Source organism: Salmo salar, chromosome 04, assembly GCF_965601325.2.
Source record: "Salmo salar chromosome 04, fSalSal1, whole genome shotgun sequence".
NCBI classification, from domain to species: domain Eukaryota; kingdom Metazoa; phylum Chordata; class Actinopteri; order Salmoniformes; family Salmonidae; genus Salmo; species Salmo salar.
Window position 1 is genome coordinate 86664559 of NC_138294.1, and position 19286 is coordinate 86683844.

Consider the following 19286-nt stretch of genomic DNA (forward strand, 5'->3'; position numbering starts at 1 on the left):
CTGTTCGGCACCAACGCTAGCGAACACAACGACCAAACACACTCCAAGAGCTCTTAGTCCACTGCCAGCCTTAAACCCGCATGTGCACAAGAATGCACACGTACACACACGCACACACTTATTTGGCTTTGCATCATACTTCTAGAACATTAAAAAGGTAGGATGTAGAACTGTATGGCATATAACAACCCAAATAGTATCAAATCTAACCTTGGCGCCAAGAATCAAATCTCACGTGCCAGTAACAAGACATTTATTTAATCGTATCACAAGAGACTAACTCAAACCTAACCCTCACAGTTCTGGCATGTTTAGTCGAAAAACATACAAGCAGAACATACATCAACCATATACCCATATGAAACCATATGTCAACCATATGCCCATATGAAACCATACATCAACCATATACCCATATGAAACCATACATCAACCATATACCCATATGAAACCATACATCAACCATATACCCATATGAAACCATACATCAACCATATACCCATATGAAACCATACATCAACCATATACCCATATGAAACCATACGTCAACCATATACCCATATGAAACCATACGTCAACCATATACCCATATGAAACCATACGTCAACCATATACCCATATGAAACCATACATCAACCATATACCCATATGAAACCATACATCAACCATATACCCATATGAAACCATACATCAACCATATACCCATATGAAACCATACGTCAACCATATACCCATATGAAACCATACGTCAACCATATACCCATATGAAACCATACATCAACCATATACCCATATGAAACCATACGTCAACCATATACCCATATGAAACCATACGTTACTATAGTACCTGCAGTGAGTAGCTCTGCGTTCTTCCTGTCCTTTGTGACGTAGAGGGCTGTCATGAGGAAGAAGAGCCCACCCAGGACCCCAACGAAAGGGCACAGCAGGAAACTGTACTCCAGACTACGGAAACTCCACGTATGAGAGTCAGGCTGGTATGTACGCAGAGCGTCTGAGATCTACAGACCGATAGGGGCAAGAAAAGAGGCAGTCGTCACTGGGGTCTGACTCAATTCCATATTAAATTTTGTCAAATCAATGATAATTTAATGAGAACATTTTTTTTAAATTGAAATTGACCTCAACCTTGATGGTCACTGGTTACTGACGCACGCAGGTTAGCGTTTTTTGTCATGAATGTTGTTCTGGAGGCAGACCTCCTGAGTGGTCACTAGCTGGCATAGCCACAAAGTCATCAAATCTGATTTTAGACCTAACCCTAACCACACTGCTAACCCTACTGACTAACCCTTACCTTAAATTAAGACCAAAAAGCTCATTTTTGTTTTCATGATTTCTTACAATATAGCCAATTTTGACTTTGCAGCTGGCCCATCTCGCAAAAATCGCTCAGTTCTGCCTCAAGGACAAGACCTATCCCAATAAATGTCAATCTGCGACATACACACCATACTGTAGGCCTAAGAGTTTGGATTCAACCATGAATGACAGTCTTACAGCTCCTAGCAGGTAAGGGCTTCCGGCATCTCCTAGGAGATGACAGACCATGATTTGCAGAGCTTCAGCTGTAGCTCTCCTGGTTGGCACCACCACATACTGAGAAGAGAAGGAATACATCCAGGTGAACTCATTGAACTCATTGACTTATAAATACACTGCACGGTGTGTGGATTAGAGGTGTGTTATAAAGATGTGTGTGTCACAACATTTATATATATATATATATGGCTTTGTCACATAAGTAGAATCAGGAACTAGCTTGCTCAAGTCCATTCTTTGGATGCAGGGTTGGAAAGTTATAAAGACTTTGTCACACAGGAAAATATGCCTAACCCACTGAAACTGTTTGGTTAATGCGATTTGCCATCTGAAGAGTCAAAAGATATCAGTGAATCAAACTCACCAGTAGGATATCAGCTAGAACGGCCCAGTTCAGTGACAATAGAGTCTCCCCAATGCCGATGAACACCTGAGCAGAATGAGACATTTACAGGTATCCAAAACAACATCTGGTCAGCGTAACATTTGTTCAAAAGCATTTTAGCAGCTCCTAGTGAGAGCAGGACCTCAATCAAATTAATTTCTAAAGTATTTTGTCCATCAGCACTTGTCACAAAGGGATTTTTACAGTAACCTGGCAACCCCAAAGAGTAAGCAGAAAAAGCTAAAGAGCTGATGTCATACATAAGTGGCAGGGATGCTTGTAGACGCCAGTACGATGGCGAAGAAGAAGCAGGGGGCGGAGCTGAGCATGCCCACAGCACAGATGAGGGGGTCTGCGTTGGGCACCCTGTCCCTCAGTCTCCTGGAGATGGTGCTGCCCAACGAAACACCCAAAATACCCGTCACCACCGTCACCACCCCAAAGATGTAACTGGACAGAAAGATTTAAAAAAAAAAACAGTTGAAACATGTAACTAAAGTGTTATTGTTTTAAGGAATTCAAGCAAAGAGAATGAAAAGGTCAGAGTTCAGGCAAAAAAACAAAAAAAAGGCTTTCATTAATTTGTTCATTAATTTCTTTGTTCATACCTGTCGGAGGTGTCACAGGGTTCAGTGTTGCAGGGTGGCTGGATGCCCTGAGTGACCCGAGCTCGGCTCAGGAAGGTGGGTGTCCAGAAGGCCAGAGCTCCAGTCAGAAAAGCCATGGCAGTAACTCCCAGAGACGACCACACAAAACTCTTACTGCATGGAGAAATAAACAGATATATTAAACAAACAGCATTCACTAAGTTGGTGAGTTATATTTTGAAGAATGTTTCACAGCTTTGTCATTCTATTTTTTTATTAAAAAATAATTTTATATATTTGACATGTTATGACAATTCCATAAAATCCTGAAAGTTACCAAAATTCCAGTAGTTTACTGGTAAACTTTGAAAATTACCAGTAATATACCCTTCCCTTGTAACCCTACTGCATGGGGCTAGGGGCCTCCCACCCACTTTTTTGTTTTTATATAAAAGAACTCAGTCGGGGTCTTAACTTAGTTAGACAAAGGTGCAATTTTGAAATGTGGTAGTGCATCAGCAGTTTTTCCTCTTGTTGTGTCAGTCACTGACAGTCACTCAATTAGCCCATGTCAGCTAAAATGTTTTAGATTGCGAGGCAAGTTAGTCTAGCCAGCTATCTAAACCTGGTAGTAATCCTGGCTGAATTACCGACTGGGCAGGCAGGCCCCGGACCTCCTGAGGGCCCCCAATTGATTTTGTTAGTCCCTCTCATCATATTAACATGGCATAAATCATGGCAAAATGTGTATTATTGCAGGAAATAATCTTAAAACTGCAAAATGTGAAAATACACTACACAACTAAAAGTATGTGGACACCTGCTTGTCAAACATCTCATTCCAAAATCATGGGCATTAATATGGAGTTGGTTCCCCCTTTGCTGCTATAACAGCCTCCACTCTTCTGGGAAGGCTTTCTGCAGAGACTTGATTCCATTCAGCCACAAAAGCATTAGTGAGGTCGGGCACTGATGTTAGGCGTTTAGGCCTGACTTGCAGTCGGCATTCCAATTCATCCCAAATGTGTTAGATGGGGTTGAGGTCAGGGCTCTGTGCAGGCCAGTCAAGTTCTTCCACACCGATCTCAACAAACCATTTCTGTATGTACCTCGTTTTATGCACGGGTGCATTGTCATGCTGAAACAGGAAAGGGCCTTGCTCAAACTGTTGCCACAAAGTTGGAAGTACAGAATTGTCTAGAATGTCATTGTATGCTGTAGCATTAAGATTTCCCTCCACTGGAACTAAGGGGCTTAACCCGAACCATGAAAAACAGCCCCAGACCATTATTCCTCCTCCACCGAACTTTACAGTTGGCACTATGTATTCGGGCAAATAGCATTCTCTTGGCATCCGCCAAACATAGATTCACCCGTCAGAATGCCAGATGGTGAAGCATGATTCATCACACCAGCGAACGCATTTCCACTGCTCCAGAGTCCAATCGTTGCGAGCTTTATATCCCTCCAGCCGTAGCTTGGCATTGTGCATGGTGATCTTAGGCTTGTGTGTGGCTGCTCGGCCATGGAAACCCACAATTGGCCCATTGTCATCCGGGTTAGGGTTTGGCCGGGGTAGGCTATCATTGTAAATAAGAATTTGTTCTTAACTGACTTGCCTAGTTAATAAAAAATACAAACCATTTAAATGAAGCTCCCAACGAACAGTTCTTGTGTTGATGCTGCATCCAGAGGCCGTTTGAAACTCGATAGTGAGTGTTGCAACCGAGGACGGACTATTTTTACACGCAACACGCTTCAGCGGTCCCGTTCTGTGAGCTTGTTTGGCCTACCACTTTGCGGCTAAGCCGTTGTTTCTCCTAGACATTTCCACTTCACAATAACAGCACTAACAGTTGACCAGGGCAGCTCTAGCTGGGCAGAAATTTTACGAACTGACTTGTTGGAAAGGTGGCATCCTATAAAAGGTACAAAGTTGAAATCACAGAGCTCAGTAAGGCCATTCTGCTGCCAATATTTGTCTATGAAGATTGCATAACTGTGTGCTCGATTTTATACACCTGTCAGCAACGGGTGTGGCTGAAATAGCTGAATCCACTAATTTGAAGGGGTGTCCACAAACTTTTGTATATATAGTGTAGCTGTAAAATTGCTATTTTCTCTCTCCACCACCAAGAGAGGGGTCAATAAATGTTTGGCCCACGAGGTGGGTAGGCCCCGAAAAGGCTACTACCGGCCCTGAGTCGGAGACACAGTATTCAATCAAGGAGACAAGATGCATTATGTGTTCTCATTTTGTCCCACTTCTTCAGAAGGTACTTGACGTCCTCCAGGTACGAGGTGTGCTCTATGGTACTTCCTCCATGGGCGTCAGAGGCCCCTCGTGGGGGGTTGGGGCACAACACAGCCAGCAGGAGCAGACCCAGGGAACCCAGGATGGGATTGAGCTGAGACAGACAGATGGACAGACAGAGATACCAACAGACAGACAGGGAGAACGGCAGACAAATATGAGTCATCAAACCAGAGAGAATATCTACTGCTCTTGCTCTCTGTCGCCAGGCAACAGGACTCAGGAGGGATGACATGATTTCATCTGCTTCTTCAGATAGAACTACTACTGTCCGATCTCAAATGACATTATTTCATGACAGACCCTGCTTGTGAACAGGAAGCTGCAAGAACACATCAGGGGTCTAAACATTATGCTGATTCTGTGGCAAAAAGTTTTGTCTGTTACAAAACGTCTTGCAACAGAAACCGTTCACTCCAAATGGAAAACGCAAACAAAAGTTTTTATTGGACAAATTAAGGTATTTGTTGATCCCGCCCCGTTTCATTCCATTTGGTTCTAACACGGTAAATGGTTTTCGGAATGAATATACACCTGATGAAATACTGAGAAGATAATGTGCCACAGTGTGTGTGGATTAGAGGTGTGTTGTAAAGATGTGTGTCACAACATGGGGACTGGAGGTGTGCTGCTTCATTTCAATAGAATAGGTTGTGTTTCTGGGACTTACCCGTAAGGCCCAACGCCAGTCTCCAGTGGCACTGGCAACAGAGGATCCTATTATGTATCCCAGACCACTGAAAAACACAAACAGGAAGACATTGACATTGGAATGTGAACTAGCCTAATGGCCAAAAGGAATGCTCGTACCCAACGTTCTGTTTGGTTGCAGAGAGACTTATTTTAGACTTGGTTTGCTTTCTTTCTCCAGTGTGATTCCCCTTGCCTGTGACTTGATTACGAGATTTCTGCTATTTTGCAAAAACCACTAGAGCAAGATACAGTGCACACTTCACATGCATGAGTCTAAATGCTCCCCTATTCCACGTGGATCTGGTCAAAAGTTGTAGTGCACTAAATAGGAATAGGGTGCTATAGTAGTGCACTATATAGGGAATAGGATGCTATAGTAGTGCACTAAATAGGGAATAGGGTGCTGTACTAGTGTACTATATAGGGAATAGGGTGCTATAGTAGTGCACTAAATAGGGAATAGGGTGCTATAGTAGTGCACTATATAGGGAATAGGGTGCTATAGTAGTGCACTAAATAGGGAATAGGGTGCCATTTCAGCCACACACCATTAGTAGTGTGTTGAGGACACCGTGAGGATTATTAAGCTACGGTGTGGAATCTGACCTTCCAACAGGGATGAAGATGTAGAAGGCAGAGATCATGACGGTCCTCTTGGCTCCAGAGAACAGGTCTCCTATGATGGTAGGGGCGATGGTGGAGTAGCTGGCCTCTCCTGTCCCCACCAGGGCTCTCAACAGCACCAGCAACCAGAAATACTGACAATGCAACAACATTGAAACTTTACCAGTCCAGGGGAGAATGACCGCCCCCTCTCAGTGAAGCCATGAAATGAAAAGACCGACCGGGGTTCTGCGCACTGTTTTTCAGAATGCAGGATCCCCCATTATAGTGAATGGGAAAATGGTAATCTTGGTGGGTAATATTTCTGTAAATATATTTTTTCATGGTGCCAATACTTGCTTCTACTACACCAGATGTAAAGACGGGTCTGAAATGATTTACACCCTTGATAAAGATGAGCAAATAATGACTGTATAAAATAGCTAATTTTATAGTCATTATTACTAATCTTTATCAAGCGTATCAATCATTTCAAACCCAACTGTGAGTCCTTGCACCGATCATTTTAAAATCGTACGCAGAAGAAGTTATAACGATCATATAAGCAGCCTGCAGTATCCCGGTCGGCCATCAACTTTGAGATCCACAATGAGAGGGAGCAGAACTGAGCTAGCCAGCAAAGTCACATCTTGGACTAGCTCTAACTGCGCATGTTACAAACAAAAGAGTAAAACAAGCCTATATTTGGGGTTCTGATGGGGTTAGACAGTTGAACAAACCTCATGAGGCATTTATACATTATATTCTTTAAGAATCAATGGCTATACAGTTGAAGTTGGAAGTTTACAGACACTTTGGTTGGAGTCATTAAAACTCGTTTTTTCAACCACTCCACAAAACAAAGTTGGTTAGGACATCTACTTTGTGCATGACACAAGTAATTTTGCCAACAGTTGTTTACAGACAGATTATTTCACTTATAATTCACTGTATCACAATACCACTGGGTCAGAAGTTTACATACACTAAGTTGACTGTCATTGGAAAATCAAAAGAAATCAGCCAAGACCTCAGTAAAAAATTGTAGACCTCCACAAGTCTGGTTCATCCTTGGGAACAATTTCCAAACGCCTGAAGGTACCACATTCATCTGTACAAACAATAGTACGCAAGTATAAACACCATGGGACCACGCAGCTGGCATACCGCTCAGGAAGGAGATGCGTTCTGTCTCCTAGAGATGAACGTACTTTGGTGCGAAAAGTGCAAATCAATCCCAGAACAACAGCAGAGGACCTTGTGAAGATGCTGGAGGAAACGGGTACAAAAGCATCTATATCCACAGTAAAACAAGGCCTATATTGACATAACCTGAAAGGCTGCTCAGCAAGAAAGAAGCCACTGCTCCAAAACCACCATAAAAAAGCCAGACTACGGTTTGCATCTGCACATGGGGACAAAAATCTTACTTTTTTGAGAAATGTCCTCTGGTCTGATGAAACAAAAATACAACTGTTTGGCCATAATGACCATCGTTATGTTTGGAGGAAAAAGGGGGAGGCTTGCAAGCCGAAGAACTCCATCCCAACCGTGAAGCACGGGGGTGGCAGCATCATGTTGTGGGGGTACTTCGCTGCATGAGGGACTGGTGCACTTCAAAAAATAGATGGCATCATGAGGCAGGAAAATTATGTGGATATTTTGAAGCAACATCTCAAGACATCAGTCAGGAAGTTAAAGCTTGGTCGCAAATGGGTCTTCCAAATGGACAATGACCCCAAGCGTACTTCCAAAGTTGTGGCAAAATGGCTTAAGGACAACAAAGTCAAGGTATTGGAGTGGCAAAGCCCTTACCTCAATTCTATAGAAAATTTGTGGGCAGAACTGAAAAAGCGTGTGCGAGCAAGGAGGCCTACAAACCTGACTCAGTTACACCAGCTCTGTCAGGAGGAATGGGCTAAAATTCATCCAACTTATTGTGGGAAGCTTGTGGAAGGCTACCCGAAACGTTTGATCCAAGTTAAACAATTTAAAGGCAATGCTACCAAATACCAAAAAGTTGAGTGTATGTAAACTTCTGACCCACTGGGAATGTGATGAAAGAAATAAAAGCTGAAAAAAGTCATTCTCTCTACTATTACTCTGACATTTCACATTCTTAAAATAAAGTGGTGATCCTAACTGACCTAAGACAGGGAATTTTTACTAGGATTAAATGTCAGGAATTGTGAAAAACAGAGTTGAAATGTTTTTGGCTAAGGTGTATGTAAACTTCCGACTTCAACTGTATATCATGAATTAAAAAGTCAAAAAAGTTAGGTAGCAATCACAGATTGCATGTTGAGCCTGACTGATCTACAAATCACCTTGCATCATAAATAACTACTGAATATTATTTGTAGATCATTCAGTCACAATTTACCCATGATACACCACGATTTTGATGCTCTCGAACATGGCCAATGTTTTACTTACTGATTTTGTAACAAAAGAGCTGCTCAGGGTCATCACCACCCACACACTCAGCCCGCCAATCATGATGTACTTCCTGTTGTAGCGGTCGCCAAGGTACCCAAAGATTGGAGCCAAAATAATGAAACTGCAGATGAAAACTGTAAACGCATTAACAATTTAAGTGTGTTTACAGTTTGCAATATCATGAGACAGGATTATTCATTTTGTCTGAGTGAGAAATAGAAACCTAAGTATTGGTGGAAGTAGGAGCCTTATTGTTGTCCATTAGTTTACTCCAATTAGGGTTAAGGGGGAAATAATAAAGAAGGAAAATACACAGTACTAGTCAAAAGTTTGGACACACCTACTCATTCAAGGGTTTTTCTTGTTTTACTATTTTCTATATTGTAGAATAACAGTGAAGACATCAAAACTATGAAATAACACATATGGAATCATGTAGTAACCAAAGAAGTGTTAAACAAGTCAAAACATTTTTATATTTGAAATTCTTCAAAGTAGCCACCCTTTGCACACTCTTGGCATTCTCTCAACCAGCTTCATGAGGTAATCACCTGGAATGCATTTCAATTAACAGGTGTGACTTCTTAAAAATGTGTGGAATTTCTTTCCTTCTTAATGCGTTTGAGCCAATCAGTTGTGTTGTGACAAGGTAGGGGTGGTATACAGAAGATAGCCCTATTTGGTAAAATACCAAGTCCATATTATGGCAAGAACAGCTCAAATAAGCAAAGAGAAACGACAGTCCATCATTACTTTAAGACATGAAGGTCAGTCAATATGGACCATTTCAAGAATTTTGAAAGTGCAGTCACAAAAAACATAAAGCGCTATGATGAAACTGGCTCTCATGAGGACCGTCACAGGAAAGGAAGACCCAGAGTTACCTCTGCTGCAGATAATTAGTTCATTAGAGTTACTAGCATCAGAAATTGCAGCCCAAATAAATGCTTAACAGAGTTCAAGTAACAGACACATCTCAACATGGGGCTCCCAAGTGGCGCAGTGGTCTAAGGCACCGCATCTCAGTGCTAGAGACATCACTACAGAGCCTGGTTCGATTCCAGGCTGTATCACAACCGGCCGTGATTGGGAGTCCCATAGGGCGGCGCACAATAGGCCCAGTGTCGTCTGGTTTAGGGTTTGGCCGGGGTAGGCCGTCATTGTAAATAAGAATTTGTTCTTAACTGACTTGCCTAATTAAATAAAGGTTACATAAAAAATAAAACATCAACTGTTCAGGGGAGATAGTGTGAATCAGGCCCTCATGGTCAAATTGCTGCAAAGAAACCACTACTAAAGGACACCAATAAGAAGAAGAGACTTGCTTAGGCCAAGAAACACAAGCAATGGACATTAGACTGGTAGAAATCTGTCCTTTGGTCTGAATTTGAGATTTTTGTTTCCAACCGCCGTGTCTTTGTGAGACGCAGAGTAGGTGAACGGATGATCTCCACATGTGTGGCTCCCACCATGAGGCATGGAGGAGGCGGTGTGATGGTGCTTTGCTGGTGACACGGTCTGTGATTTATTTAGAATTCAAGGCACACTTAACTAGCATGGCTACCACAACATTCTGCAGCGATATACCATCCCACCTGGTTGGCGCTTAGTGGGACTATCATTTGTTTTTCAACAGGACAATGACCCAACACCCCTCCAGGCTGTGTAAGGGCTATTTGACCAAGAAGGAGAGTGATGGAGTGCTGCATCAGATGACCTGGCCTCCGCAATCACCCGACCTCAACCCAATTGAGATGGTTTGGGATGAGTTGGACCGCAGAGTGAAGGAAAAGCAGCCAACTAGTGCTCAGCATATGTGGGAACTCCTTCAAGACTGTTGAAAAGCATTCCAGGTGAAGCTGGTTGAAAGAATGCCAAGAGTGTGCAAAGCTGTCATCAAGGCCAAGGGTGGCTACTTTGAAGAATCTCAAATATTAAATATAGTTTGATTTAACACTTTTTTGGTTACTACATGATTCAATGTGTTAATTCATAGTTTTTATGTCTTCACAATTATTTTACAATGTAGAAAATAGTAAAAAGAAAAACCCTTGAATGAGTAGATGTCCAAACTTTTGACTTGTACTGTATGTACAGAAAAAATGATCCCAACTACTACATTGATAGAAGCCACAATATTACAGTTTATCTACCCCCTAAAACATTTTTTTATTAAAATGATGTATCACAGTATGTAACATCATGAGACTGGATGATTCATTTTGTTGGAGTGAGGAACTGAGTGGGTAGTAAAGCATACTACTATCTCCTCATAAAGTCATTCAAAACAAAATACCTGCCATCATGACACTGCAGTTTTTTTTTACCAATAACTGCAGCCACAATGCAAGGGAAATGTTTATGTTGATAATGCAATACACCACGGTCCGGAAAGCACCGTTAAAACTTTGACAAATACTGCTGCACTATGCTTCTGACTGAGAAGCCTAGGGGTGAAAACAAAAGGGTCTCTGAGATAGTCTAATGTTGTTGCCTAAATCAGCTTGTATTTGGTTAAGTCTACCTCGGTGCTGCATCTCCACAATGCCTTCATTATATGGCCCAGTCAGTGTTAGAGTAAGAGGTGCTCTGTTTTCCGACACTCGTCCTGGTCCACAGGACCAGATGGTCATTAGGATTCAGTCGGAGCAGATAAAGTATGAATATCGCCAAAATACTTGATCTCAGTGAAGAACGCTGGACAATATGTTACATGTAAAACAGACCCAGAACTAAATGGACATGATTAGGAGATATGGTAAAAACACACATGTACAGACCCTTCAGAACGTATTCACACCCCATGACTCATTCCACATTTTGTTGTGTTACAGCCTGAATTCAAAATGGATTAAATATATTTTCTTTCTATCACCCATCTACACATAATACACCATAAAGTGAAAACATGTTTTTAGACATTATTGCTAATTTATTGAAAATTAAATACAGAAATATCTAATTTACATAAGTATTCACACCCCTGAGTCAATAATTTGTAGAAGCACCTTTACAGCTGTGAGTCTTTTTGGGTAAGTCTCTAAGAGATTTCCAACACCTGAGCTATGTTCGAATACCCATACTAACATACTGTATACTACATACTATTAGTTCATTTTAGTATAGCACTTCAACGTTCTAACGGAAGTTGATGTCGTTGCTATGCAACTTCTTGGTAGCGTGTTAGCATAACAAATTACTAGCTAGACATCTTATGACTTCATTAACAATGTCCATTGAGAACGCACAACGACTATACCACTTAGCTAAGCAAAGAAAGACATGAAAAATCAAGTTAATAAACGTTGGGTAGTTTAGCGTATAGCATATAGGTATCTAGCTAACATAAGAGTACATACAAGCAACTGCTGTAATGATATACTATGCAGTTCATAAAGCTAGCATAGCTAACAAATTGTCAGCCAATGTAACATGGAACGTACAGTAACATATTTGAAAAGTCATTACTTTTTTATTACATTGCGCAACATTTTCTTAACATTTGTCATAATTAGTTAAAGCAATACATTTGTATCCACTCTCGTCGGACTTCGACTGCATATTTTCCGCCATTTTCTATAAATCTGAAAAAGTTGTGAAGCCACGCCAATCTTCTGGAGAATTGCATTATGGGCCCTAAAAGCACAGAAATAGTGTCCACTGCTTGTATATTTCAAATGTTGGCAAATGAAGTACAACATCTGGGAACTTTTGGCATACTAACTAGAGTTGAAGTCGGAAGTTTACATACACCTTAGCCAAATACATTTAAACTCAGTTTTTCACAATTCTTGACATTTAATCGCAGTAAAAATTCCCTGTCTTAGGTCAGTTAGGATCACCACTTTAAGAAATGTCAGAAAAATAGTAGAGAGAATGATTTATTTCAGCTTTTATTTCCATCATCACATTCCCAGTGGGTCAGAAGTTTACATACACTCAATTAGTATTTGGTAACATTGCCTTTAAATTGTTTAACTTGGGTAACATGTTTTGGGTAGCCTTCCACAAGCTTCCCACAATAAGTTGGATGAATTTTGGCCCATTCCTCCTGACAGAGCTGGTGTAACTGAGTCAGGTTTGTAAGCCTCTTTGCTCGCACACGCTTTTTCAGTTCTGCCCACAAATTTTCTACGGGATTGAGGTCATGTGATGGCCACTCCAATACCTTGACTTTGTTGTCCTTAAACCATTTTGCCACAACTTTAGAAGTATGCTTGGGGTCATTGTCCATTTGGAAGACCCATTTGCGACCAAGCTTTAACTTCCTAACTGATGTCTTGAGATGTTGCTTCAATATATCCACATAATTTTCCTGCCTCATGATGCCATCTATTTTGTGAAGTGCACCAGTCCCTCCTGCAGCGAAGCACCCCCACAACATGATGCTGCCACCCCCGTGCTTCACGGTTGGGATGGTGTTCTTCGGCTTGCAAGCCTCCCCCTTTTTCCTCCAAACATAATGATGGTCATTATGGCCAAACAGATCTATTTTTGTTTCATCAGACCAGAGGACATTTCTCCAAAAAGTACGATCTTTGTCCCCATGTGCAGATGCAAACGGTAGTCTGGCTTTTTTAATGGCGGTTTTGGAGCAGTGGCTTCTTCCATGCTGAGCGGCCTTTCAGGTTATGTTTATATAGGACTCATTTTACTGTGGCTATTGATGCTTTTGTACCCGTTTCCTCCATCATCTTCATAAGGTCCTTTGCTGTTGTTCTGAGATTGATTTGCACTTTTTGCACCAAAGTACATTAATCTCTAGGAGACAGAACACATCTCCTTCCTGAGCGGTATGCCAGCTCCGTGGTCCCATGGTGTTTATACTTGTGTACCATTGTTTGTATACAGTTGTGGCCAAAAGTTTTGAGAATGACACAAATATTAACTTTCACAAACTCTGCTGCCTCAGTTTGTATGATGGCAATTTGCATATACTCCAGAATGTTATGAAGAGGGATCAGATGAACTGCAATTAACTGCAAAGCCCCTCTTTGCCATGCAAATTAACTGAATCCCCAAAAAACATTTCCACTGCATTTCAGCCCTGCCACAAAAGGACGAGCTGACATCATGTCTGTCATGATGTCTGCCTTGCCTTTTGTTGGCAGTCTTGGACTGTTGCTTATTAAAAACGTGTTTTCACGGACCTTGGTCTCCTGCGCCTGACTTCACCCCTCCTGCTGCTTTGAGTATCCTGACAATGTCATTGATTCTCTCGTTAACACAGGTGTGAGTGTTGACGAGAACAAGGCTGGAGATCACTCTGTCATGCTGATTGAGTTCGAATAACAGACTGGAAGCTTCAAAAGGAGGGTGGTGCTTGGAATCATAGTTCTTCCTCTGTCAACCATGGTTACCTGCAAGGAAACATGTGCCGTCATCATTGCTTTGCACAAAAAGTGCTTCACAGGCAAGGATATTGCTGCCAGTAAGATTGCACCTAAATCAACCATTTATTGGATCATCAAGAACTTCAAGGAGAGCGGTTCAATTGTTGTGAAGAAGATTTCAGGGCACCCAGCAAGCGCCAGGACCGTCTCCTAATGTTGATTCAGCTGCAGGATCGGGGCACCACCAGTACAGAGCTTACTCAGGAATGGCAGCAGGCAGGTGTGAGTGCATCTGCACGCACAGTGAGGCGAAGGCTTTTGGAGGGTGGCTGGTGTCAAGAAGGGCAGCAAAGAAGCCACTTCTCTCCAGGAAAAAAATCAGGAACAGACTGATATTCTGCAAAAGGTACAGAGATTGGACTGCTGAGGACTGGGGTAAACTAATTTTCTCTGATGAATCCCCTTTCCGATTGTTTGGGGCATCCGGAAAAAAGCTTGTCCGGAGAAGACAAGGTGAGCGCTACCATCAGTCCTGTGTCATGCCAACAGTAAAGCATCCTGAGACCATTCATGTGTGGGGTTGCTTCTCAGCCAAGGGAGTGGGCTCACTCACAATTTTGCCTAAGAACACAGCCATGAATAAAGAATGGTACCAACACATCCTCCGAGAGCAACTTCTCCCAACCATCCAGGAACAGTTTGGTGACGAACAATGCCTGTTCCAGCATGATGGAGCACCTTGCCATAAGGCAAAAGTCATAACTAAGTGGCTCGGGGCACAAAACATCGATATTTTGGGTCCATGGCCAGGAAACTCCCCAAACCTTAATCCCATTGAGAACTTGTGGTCAATCCTCGAGGCGGGTGGACAAACAAAAACCCACAACTTCTGACAAACTCCAAGCATTGATTATGCAAGAATGGGCTGCCATCAGTCAGGATGTGGCCCAGAAGTTAATTGACAGCATGCCAGGGCGGATTGCAGAGGTCTTGAAAAAGAAAGGTCAACACTGCAAATATTGACTCTTTACATCAACTTCATGTAATTGTCAATAAAAGCCTTTGACACTTATGAAATGCTTGTAATTATACTTCAGTATTCCATAGTAACATCTGACAAAAATATCTAAAGACACTGAGGCAGCAGATTTTGTGAAAGTTAATATTTGTGTCATTCTCAAAACTTTTGGCCACGACTGTAGATGAACGTGGTACCTTCAGCCGTTTGGAAATTGCTCCCAATGATGAACCAGACTTGTGGAGGTCTACAATTTTTTTCCTGAGGTCTTGGCTGATTCATTTTGATTTTCCAATGATGTCAAGCAAAGAGGTACTGAGTTTGAAGGTAGGCCTTGAAATACATCCACAGGTACACCTCCAATTGACTCAAATTATGTCAATTAGCCTATCAGAAGCTTCTAAAGCCATGACATCATTTTCTGGAATTTTCCTAGCTGTTTAAAGGCACAGTCAACTTAGTGTATGTAAACTTCTGACCCACTGGAATTGTGATACAGTGAATTATAAGTGAAATAAACCGTCTGTAAACAATTGTTGGAAAAATTACTTGTGTCATGCACAAAGTAGATGTCCTAACCGACTTACCAAAACTATAATTTGTTAACAAGAAATTTGTGGAGTGGTTGCAAAACTAGTTTTAATGACTCCAACCTAAGTGTATGTAAACTTCCGACTTCAACTGTATATCCATGCTATGACCAATAAGCATACTACGTAGTCAATTTACATAGAAAATAGTACAGTTAGTGCGAGTATTCGAACACAACTGTCATGACGTTGGCCTGTGGGTAAGGTTTATGACCCCCCCATAAATACCTTTCTCCCTTCCCTCTCTCGCTGACTCTACTGAAGGACTCTTGAATAGCATTTGTTAAACATAGAGAGTCTGGGAACATCAAACAAGTGGGGGGAAAGGAACCATATTTCGGTTATAGAACCAGTTGAAAATATGCATTGGTACTTAATGAATATGATGTCATTTCGGTTGTCATTATGACTGATGACAGGACGACATAAACTGTATCTGGGAAAGTCTACACATTCTAGTTATCAGATTCACATGGAATTGTAGTGCAAATTAAATGTTTGAATATGAAACTATTTGTGATAAGATTAAATGTAATTTTAGCTTCCAAATGAGAGAATTGGGTTTTCATAAGGTTAGAGCCCTGCTCAAATCAGTGGTCCACCCCTGTGAAGAGACATGGGATATAAACTATGAAACACACCCTTCTCTCCCTCCACTATATAAGCCCTTGACGAAAATGTAACCTCCTGTTCCGAGGATGTTAGGACGACGGTCCATACGTTAAAAAGGACTAACATGTCAACTACAGAACTAAGCCAACCTCAGCTTGAGCTTTGGTTGTGAATGGTATGAACTTTGAACTCTTATTCACTAAAGAAGTGAGACATCCTAGCCGTTGAGTTAGCAACTACAGCTGTAAACGTGGGCTAGGAAAGGACGGACGACGTATCCAGTCTAACACACAACAAAGATACTACAACGTATCCAATTTACCACCAGAGACATTCTTCCGATGCCAGGTAGATCTCTGTTGGCCAACACGGCCAGCATCTACGACCAACCTACCGAAGCGCAGCTCAGAGTAAATATTTATTGCATTTTCCTTTTCCAAATGGGTGGAAATTTAGAATGCATAAGATACTGTATTTACGAAACCTTAGCTTCTCCCTTTGTTCCTCAGTCTTCCCGCTCTTTCATTCAAGCCCAACCCCCTCTCTTTGTGTAACAAGCCATCATACAGGTTCCGTCCACCAGGGACATTTTCTGTATGACATAATCTGCATTCTGTGTATATGTAATTCTGTGTGATTAGTTAGGTATTTAGTAAATAAATAATTAAACCCAAGTTTGTATTGCTGATTCAACTTGTTAGCCAGGGTTCGTGAAGATAACCAAGAATTTACAACTTTCAGATGACAATGAAATAAGGTGACGAGTAATATTGACTGCTATTGATGTAAAATACCACTAGGTCTTTCAGAGTTTATTCGGAAGATAACAGCTCTATAAACACTCTTTGGTGGTGCCCCGACTTTCTCGTTAATTACATTTACATGATTAGCTCAATCAGGTAATATTAATTATAGAGAAAGGATTTTATAGAATAGCATGTCATATCACTTAATCCGGCATAGCCAAAGACATCACACAACTCCCTTCAAGCTCTGTCCAATTGGTTAATTATCATTGCTAGAGAACCATTTTAAGGTCTTTCGATATATTTTCAAGTTAATTGAAGTCAAAACTGTAACTCGGCCACTCAGGAACATTCACGGTCTTCTTGGTAAGCAACTCCAGTGTAGATTTGGCCTTAGGTAATTGTACTGCTGAAAGATGAAAGATGAATTAATCTCCTAGTGTCTGGTGGAAAGCAGACTGAACCAGGTTTTCCTCTAGGATTCCGCATATTTGTTATCCTGAAAAACTCCCTAGTCCTTTACGATTACAAGCATACCCATAACATGATGCAGCCACCACTACGCTTGAAAATAGCGAGAGTAGTACTCAGTAATGTGTTGAGTATTGGATTTGCCCCAAACATAACACTTTGTATTCAGGTCAAAAAGTTAATTGCTTTGCCACATTTTTTAAGTTTTACTTTAGTGCCTTGTTGAAAATAGGATGTTCTTTTTTGGAATATTTTTATTCTGCACAGGCTTCCTTCTTTTCACTCTGTCAATTAGGTTAATATTGTGGAGTAACTACAATGTTGTCGATCCATCCTCAGTTTACTCCCATCACAGCCATTAAACTCTGTAACTGTTTTAAAGTCACCATTGGCCTCATGATAAAATCCCTGAGCGGTTTCCTTTCTCCCTGGCAACTGAGTTAGGAAGGACACCTGTATCTTTGTAGTGACTGGGTGTATTGATACACCATCCAAAGTGTAATTAATAATTTCACCATGTTCAAAGGGATATACAATGTCTGCTTCTTTTTTTTTACCCATCTACCAATAGGTGCCCTACTTTGCAAGGCATTGGAAAACCTCCCTGGCCTTTGTGGATAAATATGGGTTTGAAATTCATCGCTTAATAATTGTATGTCTGGGGTACAGAAATTATGTTATTAAAAAAATCATGTTAAAGACTATTATTGCACACTTACAGTGGCTTGCGAATGTATTCACCCCCCTTGGAATTTTTCCTATTTTGTTGCTTTACAACCTGGAATTAAAAATAGATTTTTGGGGGGTTTGTATCATTTAATTTACACAACATGCCTACCACTTTGAAGATGCAAAATATATGTTTTGTGTGAAACGAACAATTGGAGCGTGCATAACTATTCACCCCCCCCAGTTCAAAACTTTGTAGAGCCACATTTTGCAGCAATTACAGCTGCAAGTCTCTTGGGGTATGTCTCTATAAGCTTGGCACATCTAGCACCTGGGGGAAAAAAAAATCCATTCATCAAGGCAAAACTGCTCCAGCTCCATCAAGTTGGATGGGTTCCGCTGGTGTACAGCAATCTTTAAGTCATACCACATATTCTCAATTGGATTGAGGTCTGGGCTTTGACTAGGCCATTCCAAGACATTTAAATGTTTCCCCTTAAACCCCTCGAGTGTTGCTTCAGCAGTATTCTTAGGGTCATTGTCCTGCTGGAAAGTGAACCTCCGTTCCATTCTCAAATCTCTGGAAGACTAAAACAGGTTTCCCTCAATAATTTCCCTGTTTTTAGCGCCATCCATCATTCCTTCAATTCTGACCAGTTTCCCAGTCCCTGCTGATGAAAAACATCCCCACAGCAGGATGCTGCCACCACCATGCTTCACTGTGGGGATGGTGTTCCTGGGGTGATGTGAGGTGTTGGGTTTGCGCCAGACATAGTGTTTTCCTTGATGGCCAATAAGCTCAATTTTAGTCTCATCTGACCAGAGTACTTTCTTCCATATGTTTGGGTAGTCTCCCACATGCCTTTTGGCAAACACCACATGTGTTTGTTTATTTTTTTCTGGCCACTCTTCCGTAAAGCCCAGCTCTGTGGAGTGTACGGCTTAAGGTGGTCCTATGGACAGATACTCCAATCTCCGCTGTGGAGCTTTGCAGCTCCTTCAGGGTTATCTTTGGTCTCTTTGTTGACTCTCTGATTCATGTCCTCCTTGCCTGGTCCGTGAGTTTTGGTGGGTGGCCCTCTCTTGGCAGGTTTGTTGTGGTTCCGTATTCTTTCCATTTTTTAATAATAGATTTAATGTTCAAAGTTTCTGATATTTTTTTATAACCCAACCCAGATCTGTACTTCTCCACAACTTTGTCCCTGACCTGTTTGGAGAGCTCCTTGGTCTTCATGGTGCCGCTGCTTGGTGGTGCCCCTTGCTTAG

The 19286-nt window shown here is 41.5% G+C and overlaps 1 protein-coding gene across 3 annotated transcripts in view; it reads right to left on the minus strand.

Annotated features, from left to right (window-relative positions):
* The window catches only part of spns3 (SPNS lysolipid transporter 3, sphingosine-1-phosphate (putative)), a 31438-nt gene that overhangs the window by 901 nt on the left and 11251 nt on the right, over window positions 1–19286 (minus strand). For 2 of the 3 annotated variants that reach the window (XM_014198181.3, XM_045717391.1), the window contains exons 4-12: window positions 8579–8715; window positions 6146–6297; window positions 5517–5583; window positions 4798–4940; window positions 2554–2706; window positions 2206–2395; window positions 1925–1990; window positions 1519–1617; window positions 848–1019 (exon numbers count right to left, since the gene is read on the minus strand). In XM_014198181.3, the coding sequence (XP_014053656.1) occupies window positions 848–1019; window positions 1519–1617; window positions 1925–1990; window positions 2206–2395; window positions 2554–2706; window positions 4798–4940; window positions 5517–5583; window positions 6146–6297; window positions 8579–8715 (1179 nt within the window). The remainder of the gene's footprint in view (window positions 1–847; window positions 1020–1518; window positions 1618–1924; window positions 1991–2205; window positions 2396–2553; window positions 2707–4797; window positions 4941–5516; window positions 5584–6145; window positions 6298–8578; window positions 8716–19286) is intronic. The other variant, XM_045717392.2, reaches the window with a different exon arrangement.